Source organism: Lytechinus pictus, chromosome 4, assembly GCF_037042905.1.
Source record: "Lytechinus pictus isolate F3 Inbred chromosome 4, Lp3.0, whole genome shotgun sequence".
NCBI classification, from domain to species: domain Eukaryota; kingdom Metazoa; phylum Echinodermata; class Echinoidea; order Temnopleuroida; family Toxopneustidae; genus Lytechinus; species Lytechinus pictus.
Genome location: NC_087248.1, coordinates 9,529,068 through 9,552,374, shown reverse-complemented (window position 1 = coordinate 9,552,374; position 23,307 = coordinate 9,529,068). Strand labels below are relative to the sequence as shown.

The following is a 23,307-nucleotide window of genomic DNA, read 5'->3' as shown; positions in this document are numbered from 1 at the left end:
CAAAATTCTTTCACGCGACACCGCACCATACATGCATGTACATTACGACTGATGGTCATCATCGTATATGCCCCCTGAGCCGGCAGCGAGCCTCTACTATGACAGCTGGCTGGAGATATTCGAAATGCAGGGCCCACAATAAATTATGACTTGGATAAGAAAGTGGTTTTTCAAACAAATCGAGTACATATTGAGTGAGGAAAAAGTTACTGAATTAAGGCTTAGATATAGATCATTACAGTCCATCGAATCGATATTGCATTTAATGCGGATTATTGGTGGATCACTGGCAATTGATTCCATGGGTCAGATCACCTCTCCAGCCGAAACCATTTCGCATGCGTTGATATGTATGTACACAGCATATGCAATACGTCTGAACTTCAGCCGAATTTGCGTTTTTTTTCTTTTCTTCCTTCTACACAAACGATATGCCTCTAGCACACAATGTAATGGGCATTATGTTTTACTTTCCCCAGAAATGGGGGATTAGATTCAAATTCCTGGGGGGACCACTTCCATTGATGAGTGGATACCAGGCACGACCATGGGGTTTCGAAAAGCACCCTAAACAAGGGAAGCAAGTCTTTTCCAGATTATGAAAATGGATCTCTTAACAAGTATTTGGCTTGTAAAACCCTACAAGTATTGGAAATATATCCCTTTTTTCAGTATTTTGAACATCGTTTTTGACACCCTTATAACGGTACATAGGCCTATATGTAACGTACTTGCCCACTCTGTCCCCTTTTACGCATGGTCGCGCCTGGTATCCACTCGTCAATGGAAATGTGCCCCCCGGGCGGCCTCTCGAGCTCTGGGAGGAACCAAATGTGGCTCTGGAAAGTCGTCCTAAATCAGATATATCGCTGTTACCATAGTAGCAACCAGAATTTTGTACACGAAACGCATATTGAATGTTTCCGTTGCAGATGCGAAACGGAAAAAAATCTCATGTCACACAATCTGCATTGCAGGACAGTTTTACGACCGTGACGACGGGCCCAAAATCTTCCAATCTCTTCCAAAATCAACTACCGTCGTAAATAAGCGTTCGCGTTCTCCAACGAAAGGTCGGGACTGTCAAAAATTGAGAGCAGTTTCATGTACAATTCATCAAAGCTCAGAAGTCCCTTTTCATACCTTTGTAGAGAACTGCCCATATGTGTTTGTTAATATAATATGAACATTCTGAGTTCATCACTTTTCTTATAATTACAAAGCGACTGGTTGAGTAGGCTATACTCTTTCCAACACTGGATTCATTAATTAAAAATGGTGAACTCGTGAATAAAATAGCATACTCAACCATGGCGACAGGCATCAATTTGGTGCACTGTGACAAATGTGCACATCAGCATTTGGCATTTTTTAATATACACAGGAAATATGCATACATGTACTTTATACACAAAATCTGTGTAAAGTATGAGTTCAACAGATCAATGTTGAATATACATGTAGTAAACTCCGAGATAGGATTATCAAGCAAGGATTATTTCACATCAACAAACCCATTGTCACAGTATCACATTGCAAAATAACAGCCTAAACTATGATGACACAGAGTTGTACACTGGGGTCCTATTAAACATTGTCTTCAAATACATTCAATACAGGTCAAACATGGTGACCAATTAGCACAAGTTGCAGGTGGTTTTGTGCAAATGCATACATCTTTTATTTTTCTTTTCAAATTCTGACAATTAGAAATAAGTAGTTTTATGAAACCGCACCCAGTGAAGATCTGTTGTGACATTGTAAATCTGACAGAGTGATAAACATCAAATTGCCTGCTAATACCCAGTAATTAAATAATATAAGTAATCATCAATCATTGGACTTCAAATTTAGACATTTTAAGTGAATATCAACATGACTGAAGAACACACCAAATAATAAAGTGACAAAGATGCTGTGAAAAAAATATCAAAAATAACTCCATTAAGTATAACAATGTGGGACCATATAGCATTCTCTATGGGTAATTTATTTTCAAGCCAGTATTCATTTCAAGACTTGTAAGTATCTAAAAGATAGAAAGTAATATGGCAGAGATGGCCATAGTCAGCATTTCACCCATATTAGTCCAAGTACATGTTTTGAAACAAGGTTAAGACATTTTTCACCAAGCATATTTTTTAGTCTCAAGTTTTATATTGTCTGAAATGCAAACATGTATTTTATGCTGTTCAAAATATAGATTCCATGTTCTTCAGAAATAAACTACAGAACGTATGATAATGCAATGGTAAGTGGTGAAACCTTCGGTTTCCATTATACACACAAATTCCAGGTAGCCTTCATTCACGCAGACAAAGCATGGTGAACATGTAATAAACACTGAACAGGTTTGATCTTCTGATTTTTCACTGATGCATGGATTTGTTTTATTGAATTTTTCTTTGATTTCTGTGGGATTTTTCTTGCTGTATTTTTAAAAACTCCATTTTTGTTTCCCTGAAAGTTGCGTTTTCCGTTAAATTCTCTGAATTCTGGGAAAATTTATTCCAGAAAACAAAAGGGCAGCCCGATCAATCAATCAACACATGCCGTTGTTGTGCATCATATGGCTGCTGAGCTAGCGATTTTGAATCTCGCGCCTTGCTTGCTTATCAGACCGTATACTGCGCATGCTCGTAACTACAAGAACTTATCCCGAAGGATATGTTTCGGGGCGGTGTGAATGTGGGAATAATTAACAGGTATTTACTAAAAAAAAGTTCTTGTAATCTAACGAGGATTCTTGTGATCGAGGCAGTTTGAAACCACCTGATGGCTTAGAGAGAAAGAGACCTCCCCTTGTTATCCATAATATCGCTGAAGTTTCCCATAAAATTGATACATGCCATATAGGACCAAATAGTGTAAAAAGGAAATGCTCAAATTATAACGAATTTGCTCCTGATCAATCAAATTACACCATTTCCAGAGCTTATAACAGAATTTTGTAATTCAATTGATCACAAAGTTTGAGAAATGGGACAAAGCTCCTATAGCTGATGGAGTTTCTTTTTTAAAAGTAGGCTGAAATCACTTTTTTTTTCTGTACGAGTTTAAAATCAAGAAACAATATATACACTAAGATCAACACATCACATCTCTACATAATAATAAATACTATCATTGCTCATTAACAGAGCGATCAAATTGGCTTTATAGATAAATGTATTGTTTCTTTTCCCATGATATAAAATCAACCAAAGCGGCTAGTCAGCACATAAAAATGTAGAATGAATCTGCTTATATCAAAATGCAAAGTAATTCTCTGAAATTCAACTATCTGATTGAGCCTCTGACAATGTGGGAAAGTAGTATTTGATTTAATGGGACATATCATTTTGATTTTTGATTACCAGCAAAAAATATCAATATTTGGAGAAGAAATCACACATAAAAATGTTTTAAGTCCAAAATCAAGTCCTTAGTATTATATGTATATCAAATAAATACTAAATCATGTTTACATGTTTTCTTAGTATTATATGTATATCAAATAAATATTAAATAATGTCTAAATTTTTTCTAACTACAAAATATTTGTATTTTTGAACTGGAGCAAATGAATGGGTGACATTGCCAGGCTTTTATGTTGTTGAATAGATCAATTCTTGGCCAGACTCTAGATTATTGAAGGAAAGCATTATTCCATGATTAGTATGTCATCACTGTTTGACTAGTATACTGTCATGTTAACGCTACTAAAGTAGTCTGAGGAGGGGGGGGGGGTATAATGGCCCCTCTTCGTTTTAGGATCACATTACATCGTTTCATGACTATTTTCATTGAAGTTTCTTGCAACTTTTGAGACCAATTTTGCATTAAGGCATTTCAAAAATATAACATCACTAAAGATTAGTTATCCTTAATTCTATAGTATGGGCACATTTGGCAGTCTTTGTATCAATGAAGAAAGAAATACCTTAAACCCATTTAGATTGATCAGTTTTGCTTGTTGTATCATTCAAAATTGCAAGTAATATTTCCATCATTCAATAAATGTATTATATTTTATACATAATTGGAAAAGTTGGGCCAAATATCTAAGGTCTAATGAAATAATTTTGCAAGTTTGGTATGAGTCATACAACATCAAAGTAACAAATGTACATTTTCTTGCCAAGGCAATAATACTGGTCAGTTTAAAAATCAAACCGTAAGTAATGTTGCATTATTTTTCAACTGCATACCCAGGCATCGTAAATTTGGTCTCGAAAGATGCGCAAGACTTCAAAGTAAAAAGTAAGCGAGCGGCTCTGTCAAAAAAATTTCGCGCAGTGGAATGGTTGTGAAAAATGTCAAGGGGGGGTTGATTCAATACCAAACTATTTTATCATGATGAATTTACTTCAAAGTTTGTAATACGTAACCCATGAATCTGCATTATTCAAAGAGCTATCTTTTATCACCATGTAATTAAGAGCATCTTATTTTCATTTAATCTGAAAATATAGAAGTACACTGAAACTACCCTGTTGACTGTCTCACTTGTCACCTATCTATTGTACCTTGTTTATCATTTTGATATTTATCTTATTTCCAACACTAAACGTGACCATTGTAGGCCTACTTGCACACTGCGGTATTGCTGAATTCAATCTTTAGAACTTTGTAAATCAGCAAAGTTTTTGTGGAACAAAATATGAACTTGAATCATAATAATTGTGCAAATTCACTACAATTGCACACTAGTTTAAAACTATATATGAAAAAAAAAGAAACGAACACAATTTCACCAGCTGGAGGGATATTAACATAACCTAAAATATTTTTCTCCACAAACGTTAGCTTAATCTCTTTAAGTCAATTGAATATAAAACCATGATTACTCAATGTTTAACAGAAAGACTTTCTGTAACAAAATACACAAATACATCAATCTTGTTTTATTTCCAAGTTCAAAAGAGTAAAATATCTTGGTTTTGTCCATTTCTTCATTTTCTTGTATACAAAATAGTTTGTCATCTACTCTTATGTATACAATATACAAATATATACATATTATATAAATCTTGAAAGATTCTTTATATTTACATGAAATCATTTTAGACCGAGAGTACACATTAAGGACACACATGTTTGAAATATTAATGTACATTACTTTAGCTCAGTACTTTCTAGTTACAGCCACTTTTCCCCTAACAAAACATATAATTTGGTGCATCCCTTGCTAAAGCTGCCTATGTTTTTTGGCTTTTCAATATATAGAATGAATGAGAATAGACCTTTGCTGCGTTGAGGGGGGAATATGTTCTTTCTCAAGCTCTGAGGAAAAAAACAAGTTTAACCCTAAATAGACTGGGCTATTTCGATGCCTAAGAGGACTGGGGGGGGGGGGGGTGAATCAGCCCCCCCTTATGACATGCATGCACGTTACCCATGGCATAATCTACAAAATCAAATTCTTCGAAAAATCTTATTGCTAATTAATTATGCTAGTTTATGCGTAAAATCAAAAGTTTGCTTTAATTAATTGAATAATGCCCCTAAAATGCTAATTTTTGGTACACAGACACTTTATATAAATCTGATAAAATGTACTAAAAAAATGTCAAAATCACATTTATTTATGTATTTTATTGTTTTCTAAATTTCTTATGTATTTCGTTGTTTTTTGACTTTCTGTTTTTTATTGTTTTTTCAATGGAAATTGTTGGGGACTTTATTTTGACCATACATAAAATGGAATTCATCGATTTCAATCAGTAAAAGGAAAAATAATGATACATTTATGAATTTTGACTAAAACACTATTTGCATTGGATTTGTACACATATTCACGTTTTTGTGCAATTTTGGGTCCCGCGTACCCGGGAGTCGCAAATTTGGTCTCAAAAGTTGCGCGAGACTTGAATGTAAAAAGTCAGTGAGCGACGCGGTCAAAAGATTTCGCGAGGCAGATTTATCCGAAAAATGTCGAGGGGGGGGGGGCTGAATCAGCCCTCCCAGTCTTCTTAGGGTTAATTCAAAATAAATCAATTGATGTCCCAATAAGTCTGGAGGCAAAACGTTTGGTTTTTGCATAGTGCAGAGTCTGAAGTAATGAGACTGGATTCATTCATGTGTTGCGGCTGCTTTGACAGAGACAGACAGTTAAGGGTGACTCTAGACACACATTGTAGCATAATTTTTTTTAAAGTGTCAAATTTGAGTCTGTGCTTGCAGACTATGACATCCCTTCCTCAATTCTTGCCAAAGGGAAGACTTTTTTCATTGGATAGAGCATTATGGCAGCCCTGTTTAAAATCACCTTACTCAATACTGAACTATTTTATGTAAGCTTTGACCCCCCCCCCTTCCAGCAGCAATCAAGCAATCAAGAATCTTTTTAAGCATTTCAGCATGTTCATGACCATATTACGGAAAAAAAACTAATAAAAAAAAAACCCCTCAACACCCTAAGTTTGAGAGGAATTGGTTCACGCTGGCCAAGGTATGGCCTAATGAAGACCTTACACACAGTAGGCCCCATTGAAATCATGTGTTATACATTGAAATCAGTGTTATACCTTTTTTTGTAACTCATGGTTTTTTTGTCTGCACCAGGCCCGCACTAAAATTGTTCCCACCACAAGTACCGAAAGTAACTGTAGCAAGGCCACGCTACTTTTACGATGACGCTGGTCTGGTGCTGATAAAAGTAGCACCAAAATAGCCTGCGCATAGCGCTGGCTATTTTAGACAGCGGCATTCATAAACTCAAAATTTTACTACTTAGCCCAAGTCTGGTATAGACAAGCGAGTTCATGAAAGTGGTATTTAATTGGCCTGATTCATAACTTATTAGAACCAGGCCCATTTACATGTACATTGAATTTGATGGGTCTAATAGATATTCATATGGCCACATCCTGGCACTCATGTACAGATTCACACCTAAGGGTTGTGAATATTTTTCACCATGCTCCCCCGAGATATGGTATTAAAAACACTGAAATGCAGAAAAAGTTTTTGTGACATCGCTTCAGTTCTCTATACCCTACATGCGGCCGAGTAGAGATCCAATGAAAGCAGTTAAATGCATGCAGTACCTACGGCATCATTTTTCCCCTGTGGAAGTTCTCTGAGCCTTTGATTTGAAATGATAAGGAGTGGATCTTTTATAATGAAGGCAAATCGTAGAGAGCAACACAGCAACACGAAACAAAAGCCAGAGTGTTATATTTTGTAATAAAGTTGACAATGAAAACAAAAAACAGTGAGTCCTACATTGTAACTCTGACCACAATGGTACTGGAATTTCATAAATTTGGATAGTATACTTACATTAAATTGAATGTAGTGGCATAATACTTCTGGTTTGACACAGAATAAAGCACTTTGTGGTATCTTCAAACAGGGACCTATCCATGGAGGATTAGTCTATTGTTACTGGTGGTGCTGAGCATTGTCACAGCACCCCCAGTAACAATAGATAATCCTCCGTGGATAGGTCCATGTCTTCAAATGAGGAAAGGTGTTCGGTTTTGGTTAGATATTTTTCTACTATTCACAACAATTTGTAGACTGCAAAAAAACCCTAAACAATCAGGTGTTCACTGAAGTGCTTAGGTGAGTGAAAAAAAAATAAACACTTAAATATCAAATAATCAAAAGCTCATAAAAGTGCTTAGCTTAATGATGCATGATTGCTCCAGATAAATCCATAAATGTACTGTACTTAGTGTACACATTTGAATGGCTCAGTGAGTTTGAATGGACCCACTAACCCATACATAATCTAATTCTTTCTCAAATGGTAATGGGTGATTTTGGTGTTGACGCTGTTTGGTGTTGACACTGGTGTTAAAGTTGGTGTTAGTGTTCGAAGCATACTAAAGACTGCCTTACCTCGCTCCAAATCACATTCAACTCAGGATGGGCTTCATGTCAAATTTTTTGCTAGAATAACTTTGACACCAAAAGTTCAACACTGAACTTTAAATCAACACCAAAATTGAAGTTACTCACTGGATTAATACACATCCTACTTCCTAGAGACAAATTCCACTAATTGTTTAGATAGCTACACAAGTTGATGATATTCATATCAATGTTAACCTTAACTTAGCTGCGCAGATGAAAGCATACATTCCTTGGTGTTTAGACTGTGTTAATGGCATCACGCATAATATGCAAATAGTGTTAATTTACTTTATGCCATGGCATGGACGTCCACCGAAACACCAAAGCAAACACCCATTGAAACTGAAAGGTGGTATCAGATCCTACACATTGACAGAAGCTGGAAGGCATCGTGGCTAGAAGGTGTCAGCATTATATAAAATTGGTGTAACTATAAATTATGCCATGGCATGGAAGTCCTGCTGAACACCACACAATACACCACTTTACAAGGTGCTATACTGAACTCAACTTCAAGATCCCGCATTGACTGTGGGTCTGGAAAGCATCATCGCTAGATGTCATATCTGCGGGAGACGGTTGCGATGAACCCGGATTATCTTCCGCTCTCGGGTCACGGGGCTCCTCGCTGTGCCCGGCAGGCAGCAGGGGCTGCATCTCGTGCTGCTGCTGGGCGGGGGGCGACGACGTGGAGTTGACCGAGTTGAGAGCTGCTGAGTACCGCAATGTGGATGCATTGCTGTTGGTCGGAGACACGATGTAGTCTTTATTGCTGTGTATGGAGGATGTCGTTGAGAGATCGGACAGCTGGAGGAAGGAGACTGGGTGTGCTGGTCTGGGGTGATGCCGGGAGATGGGACGATCCTCTGAGCAGCTCTCGTAAGTGCTGCTATCGGAAGAGCTGGTCGTCAGGCTGGAACGTGGTATTGCTTGCTGAGGGCAAAGGTCAAAACAGTAGTAGAGAGTCAAGTAAAAGTTACAAAGACAATTACCCCGCTGAAGGGTGGAACCAAGTGGCTCACGAACACAGCCTATGGGGATAACAGAATTCACTTGTGAACAGTTTTATTCAAATGCAGTTGGTCCTCATTAAAAAACGATTTGTTCTTGCCAAGAGATTACTCATTAAAGAACATGATAAAACATGTCTAAAACAAGAGTTCCTTTGAAAAGGACTATAGCCACTTTTGTGAATACTGAGTTCTTGACATACATGAGATACATTTCTTTGTTTTGAACGTAAATTTTTCAAAAGTGGATGTGATGTAGTTGCCTCGTTCAGAAAGGAGCTTCTCTTCCTCAATCAGATGATCAAATAAATTATCATATGATTATCATTTCACTTTCATAAATATAAACAGTATTTTGATTTTTATTAGGCACAGGAAGTTAATGACCATCCAGATACATGCATATAAGACAAAACAAAAGTACAAAACTTCTACAAATCATAAACACTACAAGATTTTCAAACAAAGTTGCCGAATTATTAGGCTATGTCCAATCAGGAAGAGTGATCCATAATGGTTTGGGTTTGGAGTACAAACGGTAGCCAATCAATATGCATATACTACTATCATGCTAGACCAAGACCCAATTGGAAGTGAACAAAAAAGATGAAGATAAAAAAAGAAAGAATTATATTCAGCAAAGGAAAGCTGACATTATAAACCCCAAGATCCAATGATGTTTATTGATAATCTTTCTTACCTGGTGGGTGTTTCCTAAAGCTGTTCGTAAGTTAAGAGCGACTTTAAGAACGACTGGTGATCCTTTCTTGTGGAAAATGGTATATTCATTGGCGATGGTTAAGCGCGTAAGAAAGGTTCACCAGTCGTTCTTAAAGTCGCTCTTAACTTACGAACATCTTTATGAAACGGCTCCCTGGACTATTTTTTTGTTTTTTGTAAATAACAACATGAAAAGAAATTCAAAGCTCTCACTCAAGCCCACCCATAGTCATTTAAAATCAATTCAGGACCCTGTAACACAAACATGAATGTAATCAATTGTTCATCTAGGTGTGACTGTAAATCTATGTCAAACCATGTACACAATGTTACAATTGATTGCAAATATCAATTGTACATGTATGTCTCTAAGTAAGAGGGCCCTGAACTCATGGCACCTAATCTAATTGTAGAATGGGTAAGATCTTGATCAGGCTCAAAATTCTGGGCAGCATTTCATGAAACAAACTGCCAGTAATTTTTACTGACAATTGTTATAAGCTACTGAAATCCTTGCTTCCGATTGGCTCAGAGCAAACAAGTCAATAAAAAAAATCTACATTTACATTCTCCTGAAGTACCCTCCCCAACAACTGTTTTTAGTTATGCTATTGCAATGAATGTATGCTATCCAATTCTTTCGTATTATATTTGGTGGAAATGTATATACATGTACATGTATATACACACTTAAATTTGAATACATAATAATATGCAACATTTAAATAGCAATTAATAAAAATGTTTCTAAGTGCTGCATTCTATTACCCCGGCTTTAGCACGGGTACCCTGATAGGGCGCTCGAGCATTCAAGGAATTCCTTCCTTTGCAAATGCACCAGTAAGTTATATGTAAGCTGTTCTGAAAGTGTGAAATCTATCTATTATCTTCAAACGGAGAGAGATACCATACTGTATTTAAATATTTCCACGGATATCATGAGAACAAGTTATACCTCTGTCACATTTGTTCTACGGCGGCCATACGGTGAATCGAAAACAGCCGGTTTTAACACTTTTTTTTTGTACCAGCTACATGTGTGGTTTGAATAAAAATGAAACTGCTGTTTTCGACTCGCCGTACGGCCGCCTTAGAGCAAATGTGACTGAGGTATGAAAATTGTGTAAAGAAGATACAGTCAAACCTGTCTCTGTAGCCACCTGTCTATTATGAAAACCTGTCGGTAGAGGCCATCAAAATTGTCTCCCATTTGAAAGGAATACCGGTATGTGTTAGAGAACTTGTACATAAAGGTCACCGGTCTTCAGTGGCCACATTTTCTGTTTCTATTGGGTGCTCTCAATAGGCAAACCAGGGGAGCGTTTCATAAAAGGACTTGTCGGACGTTTTATCCGACAGTTACCAAAGTAACAGTGCTTCTCAGCCAATCAAAATCACGCAAAGTTGTCAGATCTGACAACTTGTCGGACGAAAATGTTGATGAAACGCCCCCCTGTTTGACCATCCAGGGTGTTTTAGGTATTAAGTTTTCCTGGCCTGAAACACACTTCACATGATTGGACATAGCCCCATTCCTACAGAACAATGCAATTCATCATACACAAAAACATACATACTGGAACATAAGATGCTGGTAAGGAACGGGATTTCTGATTGGTCAGTGGCTGTTAAAGGCTACAGTAGGCAGCTTATCATTGGTGGATTCTGAGTTTGCAGGCATGGGTTGCTAAAGGTACAAAAAAAATAATATGAACAAAAGAGGGGGAAAATGAATGGGTTAGGAAATAATGGGTACAACTATTGACACAAGACATCAATGTTAGGGGTCATTGCAAGATACCAGTACTTGCAAAAATAAATCACATGTAATTTTACATCAATTTTAAATATGTAATCCATTGCTGGTAAACATCTTTATATCACAGCATCAGTTTGCTATACACGTAATTTAAGTTGATATGTCAATTGCAGATTTACAATTGGAATTTGCAATTGAGTGCAAATTAAAGTTTCTTGCAATTATACCCTAACATATTTGAGATTTTCAAAGCTCATACACGTAATGACATTCTGTCCATAATCCAGGTTTGGTAGAATTTCTTTACATAGTTTGATAAGCCCACTGCTCAGACATAAAACATATCATACTGCTTTTAGTAAAATCACAAGTATTAGGAATTTGTGGATTTCTCCTAAATTTCTCTTCCCAAGATCTGAAGCGGTTAACAACTACAAAATAATTTTATGTCTTCATAATAGATATATCATGATTTACTTTTTAACCCGAATTTACCCAATTGATATCACCATTTTCTTTTCTTTCAAAATGTCAGAATGACTCTCTATTTGGGTTGGATTCCTCTTTATAAAAAGTATGTGTGTTATTGTATGGGGAGCACTTCATAAAAAGGCCTGTTTGTGATTTTCACTGATTAAATTGCTCATAGCCAATCAGAGGCAAGGATTTCCAGTGAAAATCACTGGCCAAACCATTTCATGAAACACTCCCCTGAAGGTCAGTAAGTGCATGGTACATTATCATTCAAATGCTTCTCTCTAATCATGCAAAGTGCAGGTTGACATTCCAAGGCAAAATTTTAACGGTCTGAGATAAGAGGCAGTTCTCAACCAACTCTACATGTACAGTAGTTGGCTTAATTAATTTGAGATTCTAGTCTGATTGGGCCCCTTTGGGGTTAAACTAGAGATAATAAAAGCCATTCCCATCAGCCTTAGCGATGAAGTGTGAAACGTGACCTTTGTTACCGTACATGTACATAAACACTTTTGGCTCCATAGTAGTGATGTACAATGGTATGGTATCTTCAACAAATCATTCAGAGCAAAAACAATGGTGTATGCCTTCATTTACGAATAAGCCGGATGTTTCATAAAATGTCACGCTATTTTGCAAATCAATCGTGATTTAATCTCTCTATAATCTACAGACTTAACCCGCTGGTTGCGTCTATACTACAAAAAAAAATTGTGATTGCTTTGATTTACTTTAAAATGATGGGGTAAGCATATCACATTGAACATACAATGTACATACATGTATGCTCCGAATACAACAAAGGCCAAGGGTATTGACTAGTTACACTTTATACATCAGGGGTACTAACACATAACATGTACATCACAGAATACACAAATGTGCAAATTTGAATATTTTTATGAAGCCAAATTGAACACCCTGGTTGTATCATCCATTTTTTAGATGTTGAAATATTTCTGGTTTAGTTCTAACCGGCAAGATGGCGTACAGCAAAGCTACTCAACAGACTATACATGGTCCTTCTAGGATTCTGTTTTCAATGGATAGAATATTTACATGTACATGTATGTACAAGGATTGGTGACCGACTGGAATATTTCCTGAGAAGCGGGGAATGTGCACACATTTTATGCACATACTCCACTCCCTGGGGAGTACTGAATCCATTGACTGGCCTATCATACATTGAAGTAGTCTATAACATGTTGAAACTCATTGCCTCCCGGAACCCAGGGTCCTTTTCTGTTTGCCTATTAATACTAGTACTAAATCAATACAGCATTCAATTGCCAAGTGGTAAAAAAAACCCAAAAAGCTTAAATCTAGTAAAAATGCTGTTTAACATTCTTATACAATACTGTTCCCCATACGAACTTTACTGTTTTGACAAAAGTGTTAAAATCTTTTTAAAATCATGCTTTAAAAAATGTATTAAAGATTCAATTTTAAAATTGAACTTTGTTTAAGATTTTAAATACTTGTTTAAGCTTTTAAACATTGTAAAAAAATGTAAACAGCGTCTTAAGTGTGTATGAGGTCAAAGGTCGGTCTTACCCGTGGATACGTGGCGCCATCCACCGTTTGGTTCTGTACTGGAATGTAAGGCTGGGCTGGAGCCATGTGACTGCTTTGGACCAGAGTCTTGGTGTATTCTTCCGTCACAAGACCTCTCCTGTCTATTAAACTGAGAGGTGACATAAACAAAGTAGAAGAAAAAGGAACATGAGATGAATTAAAGTGATTGGTTAACATTGGTTTGACTTTTAAAAAATCTGAGCTAGAAGGTCACACTTTTCACCTGTGTCTGTGATATGTTACAAAAATGAAGCCCAGAAAAAATTGCGTTTGAAAATAATTATTTAGTGTTTCAAAAATTGAAATATAAAGTGACCGAAAACACCATCTTAATATCATCCCATACACTTATGTGTACTATTTAGGCGTCTATAAGACGCCTATTTACAAAATCGGGGTTTGCCTTGTAGTTTTAGCTTTTCATTCTCAATAATGGTTGTTTTCAGGGTTTATTAGTTCTAATACATGCACTTGTACACATGTTTCATCTTGGTTTGAGAATTTTTTAAATCGGCTGCTCACAAAGTTAAACAATACCTTTAACCTTTGTTGTGTAGGTCTATGTGTAATGCCTATTTTAAGTTTTGGTAATTCCCACTAAAAGTGTATGTCACTATCATAATTAATTAATTACTGGAGTATATGACACTGTGTGTAACATAGAACAATTACAATATAGAGAATATACCATAAAAATGTGTTTTTGTAGATGAATTTTGTGATACTAAATGAAAATTTACAATGTATCTTGGTAAGATTTAAAAAATATAGATATATCAAATCACTTCTCACATATAAAATGGGATCAAAATTTCTGGGTATAAACTTTGCCCGTTAAGTAGCTTTCTGATAATCATAGAATTTGCTAGATACTCAAAGGCACGCTTGAAAGAAATATAAGACCATTATAGAGAGGATGCTTAATGTTAAAAAAATAATACATTTTCACAAAGAAAATATCTAGCTGAAAACACACGTTTGATGATCACTGGAATATTGTACCATTGGAATGTTAAATAACGGACAAGAATAAGAGCATACACTCTATCTATAAAAAAGCAATATTTGCAAGATTTCTCGCATCCTTTAAAATGGGCATGCATGGAGTTAGATTCTTTGTTTAAAGATGAAGAATTTCCATGTACCTTGGAGTATTAGGCCCACATAACGTTGAGCAGAAGTTTGCCATGGCAGACCCATTGCTGTAAGGATTGAAGGCATCTCGGTCATGTTTCTTGGACCATGCTCCTTTTATCTGTAAAATTGAGTAATTATAGCATCATAAATCATACCGTAAATCATCAAAAACAATCAAATCAAAAACCTTTATTTATACATGTAAATAATAAGCAAAGTCATGTCTAATCCCCTTTCTCTCTGAAACCACAGTACGTGATGTCACTGTGCTATGTAAAATTGAGGAAAATCCTATATGGCAGCCCTACTTTGTACAGTATACACTGTACATGAACTTCAAAAGTTTCAAGATCTTCTATTATAAGCAATATGAGAATAGTTAAATAAAGTGCAACTGAATAAAGAATGGAACTGCAATGTGCAAATATATGTGAACTTTGATATTTTAATTATCTTAATTAAAATTATTTATAGAAGATACCACGGAAGTTGATTGCCATGCATGCCAATATCCCTCATGAAGAATCCCTAGGTATATCATAAAATCTATATGGAGTATTCCACAATCTCCAACCCCATCTACTCTGAAAAGAAGTTTCATAAAAAAAATGCTTTATATGGCTTCTAATAAACCACATAATTATCTTGGTGTTGTATGTAAAATGGTAGATGCCACTGATACACAACAGGTTTTGCTCTTCAAATCTGTACATTGATTCAAACAACCTCAAAACTTACCTTCATACTTACATTATCCAGGGGTGTGAGAGTTCAGATTTTTATCTGATTTCAGATTTTTTGTGTTTTTATTTTCAGCTTGATTTCAGCTTAATTTTGGCATTCCTCTGTGCAAAAAGTATGGGAGCTCTTTCTTTTTCAGACTTTTTCAACACTCTTCAGCTTTTTTCAGATCTTTTTATTTGTGACCACTCACACCTCTGATTATCCAGCATCAATGCCTCAGGACTATAAAAATAGGGATGTTGATTATGATGATGATAATAATAATCATGGTAATAATGATGATGATGATGATGATGATGGTAATCATGGTAACAATGATGATGATAATGATGAAGACATTGCTGCTGCTGATGATGGTATTGACAATGATAATGGTGGTGATAGTGATGTTGGATGCGATAGTGATGATGATGATGATGGTAATGATAATAATATAGTTGGTCATAGTAATTGATGGTGGTGATGGTGATAGTGATGATGATGGTGATAGTGATGATGGTGATGAAGATGGTGATGATGATAATGGTGATAGTGATGATGGTGATGAAGATGATGATGGTGATGATGATGATGGTGATGATGGTGATGATGATGATGATGATGATGGTGATAGTGATGATGATGGTGATGATGATAATCTTGACATGTTGATAACAGCAGTAATGATAACAATATACTACAGATGGTTCCAATGAAAATTATGAGAGTGGGAAAGAAGATGATTAATGGCTCATTATATTTATAAAAATAAGGATCTCATAGGAATTACTCAGGTAACTCACATCTTCATTTGTTGTAATACCAGCTGCGATGAGATACGTGTGAAAGCCTGCCAATCCTAAAACTGACCAGATTGAGATAAAACACACCAACGCCTCCACGATGGTGCAATGGAGTCAAGGAAATAGAACATCAATCATCTCAAAAACATTTCATCAGTTTTACATTGAAAGGTAAATAATACTGCTTTCATGAATTCACCATCAAACAGTCCTTATGAATCAGAATAGTGCTGGCTAGGCAACGAAAATGTTAAAAGCTCAAAATAAAAATTCTATCTTTCCCAGAACAGTTGTTTCTATATTAATAATAATAATAAAGAAGAAATGATGAGGGTAATATAATATACATGTAATGTGGGAAATCGAACGTTGGCAATGAAAAAAATGTTTGCTATACATCATATTCCTACATTCCCTAATTAATGAATATATACATGTAATTCTGAGTAACACTTCTGAAATGAATTTAATTTCGGTAGTTTTGTGCGAAAAAGCGATTGGATGAATTTTCCCTTCCCTACATCACAATAAAAACACTTTTGTGGCTGAATTGAAGTCGTATGTATGTTTGTTCACTTTTGTTCAAACAAATAGATCTGTTTCTATTAATTTCATTTTGTCCAACATTTCACTTAATAAATAATAATAATAATAAATTGGTACTTATATAGTGCATAATCAATTGAAATTGCTCTATGCGCTTTGTACAAATTGCTCTCCAATATTACAGTTACACTACAACAAAAATAAATGTGTTTTCAAATTTCTTTTAAAAGATTCAACAGAAGCACATAATCGAAGGCGAATTGGTAAACTATTCCATATTAAATTTGGGACCCCAAAAATCAAAACTAGCTTTCCCCCCTTTTGAAACAACTATAGGAATGTGTAAAATTTTAGTGTCTTCACGAGAACGAAGTCTATAATGTGGCCGGTGTGGGGATCTATTAAGTAAACTATAGAGGTATTCGGGTGCCATTTTATGCATACACTTATAAACCAACAGTGCAACTTTGTAACAGTCCCCAACTTGGGTTGGATTCCCCTAGTTACCGGTAATTTATTTAAAAAAAACCCTTATTTTTCCCCATTTCTAAGTAAAACATAGGAGTTCAAAAAGTCACACTATTCTATTCTAAATGTCTGAATGAGACACAGAATGATAAATAGCACAGCAGTATTTGCAATCCCTCCATGGATAACCCTAGCTCAGCGATAATGAATGGTCATAGATCAGTTGAGTGTCTCTTGGCGCTCATCGATTACATGTTTACTCTACGTGAATGTCAATGGATGGGATTGCAGAGTGATGTCATATTATACTCTCTGATTCTATCTCAATCCAAACAGCTGCAAAGATGGAGAAGCAATGGAAACCGGGAGGTAATTCACTGAATGATAAAATTGGTTCTAAGTGAGATAAAAATCAATTTCATGACATTTCATTATTCCTCAATTCCTTAACATTGATTTTAGCTGTTATAGAACATCCACCCCCTTGATTCTACCCCCCCCCTACCCTTTAGGAGAACATGCAGTATATAAAATATAAGCTTCAGGCTGAGAAAGCATTTTTTTTTATTGTTGAGCCAATAATACACTCTAGATTTCACAGATTTGAAATAAATCAAGATTAGCCATGAGTGACTGGCTAACCATCAGATTTAGATTTAAATCTTGTGAATTTAAATTCAAATCTAAATCTAAAAGGTTTAATTTTAAATCTTTTGAGATTTGATTTCAAAATTAATCCTCAGGATTTGAATTAAATCATCAAGTGTTGATAAGGGTGTTGATTCATTCCAAATCCTTGATATTTAGAGTGCGTGCAACATAATTGGCAATGCCTTCTTCTCCTCTTCTCTATGAAAACACACACTTTAATTTCAAAGAAGATAAGACTACACTTAAAAACAATCACATCGATCAAATTATTGTTTTCTTCACATGAAACAAATTTCAAATACTTTTATGGAACATAACAATTCATTCTTTCTCAAAAGCATTCTGGCGATCAGCAATTTTGACTGTGTCGGTCAAAAAGAAAAAGACGTCCTGAAAAATAAAGATGACTATTAACTTGAATTTGGTTTGTACTTCAGGGAAAATGCATTTAGTAATAATAAACAGATGCAAAATACACCTGCTCGCATTACAGAAAAAAGTATTTGCCAATCTTGAATGGTTTGGAAATACTCAAACTTAATGGTAATTTCAAAACAAGGGCAGAAGGATATATTACTCAAAAAGCTTTTATAAAATCATGTATCCCGTTTACGATGAGGTTACATTATGTTTTCTCAACATGTACCTTGAACATCTGTACACTTTCTACATGGGGGGGGGGGCAATACAGTAGACCAATAACAACCAGTAGAGGGCTATAAAAAGGGAAGCTTTTGCTGGTTAGACTATGAAATTCATATATGCCTAGGCACATAGCACATTTTTTTAAAGGGTTTTTGAAAAAAAAAAATATAAAAAATGTATGTACGATTATACAATTCTTTCACAGAAGATGGAAAAAAATGAATAAAGATCACAGGCAGATGAAAATATGAGTGGAAAGGTGAACCCATGGCCTTGAGTGTTTTAGCAACATACATACATGTAGTTCAGTGTCTCTAGGGAGCTTCTAACCCTCTATGGGGGTAATTAGAAAGGACCTATAATGCCAGTAAGAACCCTCCTCCAAAAGAACCCAAGGCATACATCCCCAATCGAAGTACATGTATAAAAAAAAAAACTCACTCTGTATTTTCAATACATAGTTTTAAAAAATGACACCATGGCATGTAATGAGATCGCATACAGTCGTAATTCCGAAGGTTTGGATATTCCGAAGGTTCATTAGTCCGAAGGTTCGTATTTCCGAAGGTTCGTATTTCCGACGGTTCGTTAGTCCGAAAATGAAATGAGGTTCGTAATTCCGAAGGTTCGTTAGTCCGAAAACGAAGTGAGGTTCGTAATTCCGAAGGTTCGTTAATCCGAAAACGAAATGAGGTTCGTAATTTTGAAGGTTCGTTAGTCCGAAAACGAAATGATTAACGAACCTAATTTCGTTTTCGGACTAACAAACCTTCGGAACAACGAACCTTATTTCGTTTTCGGATTAACGAACCTTCGGAACAACAAACCTTATTTCGTTTTCGGATTAACGAACCTTCGGAACAACAAACCTTATTTCGCTTTCGGATTATCGAACCGTCGGAATAACGAACCTTGGGAATAACGCCACAAATGTTCGGATTAACGAACCCTTTTACGTTTTCGGATTAACGAACATCGAGGTATAGGCAATTTACGTGCTTCGGAATTACGAACCTTCGGAATAAAGAACCTTCGGAATTACAAACCTTCGGAATTATGAAGTGTAACCAATGAGATAATTAATAAAATATTGGAATTAAAAATCACTTGACTTAAAAAGGAACCTTTTTACATGTAGCTCATGACATGATGTACCATATAGTACCGTATGGCATGCAAATTGTACTCCGTATGACTGATGGATATGCTATAAGGGTGTAAACTATTCGAAGGCCCCCCATTTCATAAAACTTGTTATGAAACAAATTTGGAATGGCAGTATAAATCCACTGAAATCATTCAATGTAATTGGATGATCGTAAGCCTGTCATAGAAATTGTGCAGTTTGAAGTTGAAAAAAAATCTAAGTCCGATTTGGGATCTGGCCATAATAATGCACGGATGGGGGGGGGGGGAGGCAAGCGGCATGTGCCGCCTTTGGAAAACTTGTTTTGCTTGCAAAAAAAAAGATAAAAGCTCCATTTGATTTGTGACAACCCCTTTTTTTGCTTATTTTTTTTAAGAGTGCCCGAGGCTTTATAAACTGTTAGTCAATCTTGAATGTTATAGAATCACAATATAGATCTCTACTATGCTCCATCGATTTCAGAGACTATTTCTGCAAAATCACATTACAAATTGCAGCTTTTTCAGCATTTCATGTTTATAAAGACATGTATTTTTGCGCCTTCTAATGGAAGTGCCCCTCCCCTCCCAAGGGGTTCGGAAACCATGATTCTAGCACACACACACACATACACAGAAACATTGTCTATACATGTATGCAACCTTAAGCCCAGTACACACTATGCGAAGCGATTGCACCGAGATCCGAATGCAACAAGTTGCCAATCCCATCTTGGTGCAATCGCATCACGGGCCAGCGCATACATTGTAACACCTCTGCAACGCGGTGTATCTCATGGCGCCTATTTCTTGCGCGTATGTTGTTTGAGCAGCAGAAGCACAGCAAATTGGCCATGACGTCATCATCCGATTGGCTGAAATTAGCAAAATCGCAGAAAGATGTCAAATGTCTGAGATTTGGTCTGCGATCCAACTGCAACAAAGCGGGTCGCGGTTGCAGCGCATTGTAGGTTGGCACACACTCTGTGTGATTTTGTTGGAATCGCAACTTTGTGCAGTCGTGTCGCATAGTGTGCGCTGGGCTTTAAAGGAAAGAATGGATGGATGATATGCAAGCTAAAGGATATCTGCCTAATGGTGTGAGGAAGATGGGAAAAGGATATCTGGCTGGCTTGTTCTTCAGAGCCTCTAAGAATCCACCTTGCTCTGTGCTCACTGTAATATGGAGAGAAAGAAAAAGAGAAAAGGAGATGGAGAGACAGAAAAGGAAGGATGGAAAATTGAAGAAGGAAGAATGGAAGAAGAGAGAGAAATGATTTAATTAGGTTTATTGAAAATGAAAAATAACAAAGCGCTCGAAAGCTGACACTGTTCATATCATTAATATCAATAATACATACTGTAAGACTCGTACAGCTCACCCTCCCATCTTAATTTAATGTAGATGCTCAAGGTGCTTCAGACCATTACAGAGAGAGAGAGAAAGGGACAAGAAAATAAATTTAATACATATTCATAATTTCAAAATGAAAACAATAAATCAATGTTTGCCAAAATGCACTTTTAAACAGGTACTTTTAACCAGGTATACGTTTCAGGTTGCCAATGAAGGTGTTCTCTGATGTCTCAAACTTTGTGAAAGAGCATTCCACAGGGTTGGCCCTGCATAAGCAAAGGCCCATTCCCCATGATTTCATTTCTTTGATGCTGAAACTTGTAAAGATTAGATGTTACAGAAAATACACAAAAGTACATGTACAATCTACACAGAGTCACAGACACAAAATTGTAACGGAATACTGAAATAATAATGGTGAATACAAAGCACATCACCAACGACAATGATAAGATTACAAAAACGGCAGTGCACATTACACTCCAAACACCTGAAATTGAATTCAGAGATGTAAATGAATCAGACATCTTGATTCATTGGGTAATCTCAATACACATGGGAGAATTAAAAAAATGTGGAGAATGGAATATGGAAACATAAGAAACAGATGGAAAAGGAAAGAAATTTAAATGAATGGGAGGAAGGGAAAAGGAAAGAATATAGGAATGATTGGGATCTAGAATGGAAAAATGGTAGGCAATACTGAAGAAAAGTATACAAAAGTGAGAAATTGGGAGAGGGAAAGTAGATAGAAAGGGAGAAACAAAATTAAAATGATGAGAAAGTGAAGAAAATCAGGTAAAACTTAGAAAGATAATTAACAAACCCAAATGAATTGTTTTTACAATGAAATTTAAAACATTCACATGGAATTTCTAAACATATTCAACTTTCACTTCAAACATTGCCAAAACAATTCTTAAATGGTACATTACATGCACGTCGTACATAATTACATATACATGTAAGTCATCATAGTAGAGCAGAATACATTTTCAAAATGGCTGGATGTGTAGCTGTACTGTACACAACAAATCAACCTACATTGTTGCATGGGATGAAATACAATGTATCTTTCCGCAACAATGTCATTTGCTGGCCAGGGTAGAAACATCAATTACTATTCATGCATCATAAATAAAGGGGTCCCCTTGACAGTTTGCAACATAACACATCTATACTGATTGTAAAAGATATATCATTCTGACAGGCAATGAATACATTTCAATCCATTTCATGTACATACAGGTGTAAAAAGAAAAACATACTGTGAACGCCAACTGTGAGTACCAACTAATCTCAATTTTTGTTTGTCCCATATAATGTGAATTTATACCTCCCTATCTGGAAACATTCTAGGTAATTTTCCTCTGTGAGAGTAAATTACAGTACTTGCAATATTTCCAAGATAGAAAGAAAAACCTCCAAATGAGTGCATGTATACATTTCTACATGTAGAAATAAGGAGATCTTTCAGAAGGATTTCTCCAAGATTATGGGAAGTAAAAGTCAGAAAGTCTGAGGTATTACAAAGGAATGAGAACCCTTAAAGGGGAAGTTCACCCTGAAGAAAACTTTGTAAAAATAGCAGAAAAAATAGTAAAATATATTGGTGAAGGTTTGAGGAAAATCTGTTAAAGAGTAAGAAAGTTATTAGAGTTCAAAATTTTGGATTTGTGACGTCATAAACGAGCAGCTGCCCCATGTGTTATGTAATATAAAATGCATGAATTTCAAATTTTGTATGGTTCCTGATGACTTAATTTTGTTTTCTATTCATGATCGGGTGTGAAATGATTTGTCTCTTGATATATACAAAAGGTACAGTGAAAACCATTTTCAATTTTCTGAGAAAATGACATTTCATTGATTTTTTACCACTCGCTATGTACATGTAGGAATGCTGCTCGCATATGACGTCACAAATCAAATAATTGAAATTCTAATAACTTTTTAATTATTTGATGAATTTTTATCAAACCTTCGGCAATATTTTTTTATTATTTTCTCTGCTATTTTTACAATAAACTTTTTGTCAGGGTGAACTTCCCCTTAATACTGCAGTGAAATTTGAATGTATTTCTGGACATGTTTCCAGTAAGCTACAAACTGCAAAAATTTCATCTGGCTCGAGCTGATGTGAATGTGTAACAAAAAGTTATCTGGTATTTTGATATTTTGAGATATGAGCCAACAACCTGTAGTAACATACATTTATAATTATACCGTGTGAGTAAAAAAAAAATGACACCTCACAAATCCCAAATTTAAGGGAAAAAATATGTCATGAACGCATAATCATTGTACAAATGTATATGGCTGGGAAGAGTATGTTCTCCCAAATAATTTGATACCAAATTTATGGGTTATGTGTTAACACTCGGATCATCAGTAGGTATTCTTTGCAATGATGTAAATTTTGATTTGTGCCAAAGTAAGGCATGACTGCAATGAAAGAATCGA

The 23,307-nt window shown here is 35.8% G+C and overlaps 1 protein-coding gene across 1 annotated transcript; it reads right to left on the bottom strand.

Moving 5' to 3' along the window:
• Positions 1-4,871: 4,871 nt before the first annotated feature.
• On the bottom strand, positions 4,872-20,664 carry LOC129259593 (palmitoyltransferase ZDHHC14-like; the record flags this gene model as incomplete). The annotated part of the gene is made up of 5 exons (XM_054897866.2): positions 4,872-8,778; positions 13,369-13,498; positions 14,535-14,644; positions 16,053-16,155; positions 20,576-20,664. Coding segments are annotated over 5 exons (870 nt in total), but the record flags the coding sequence as incomplete, so codon positions are not given.
• Positions 20,665-23,307: the final 2,643 nt, after the last annotated feature.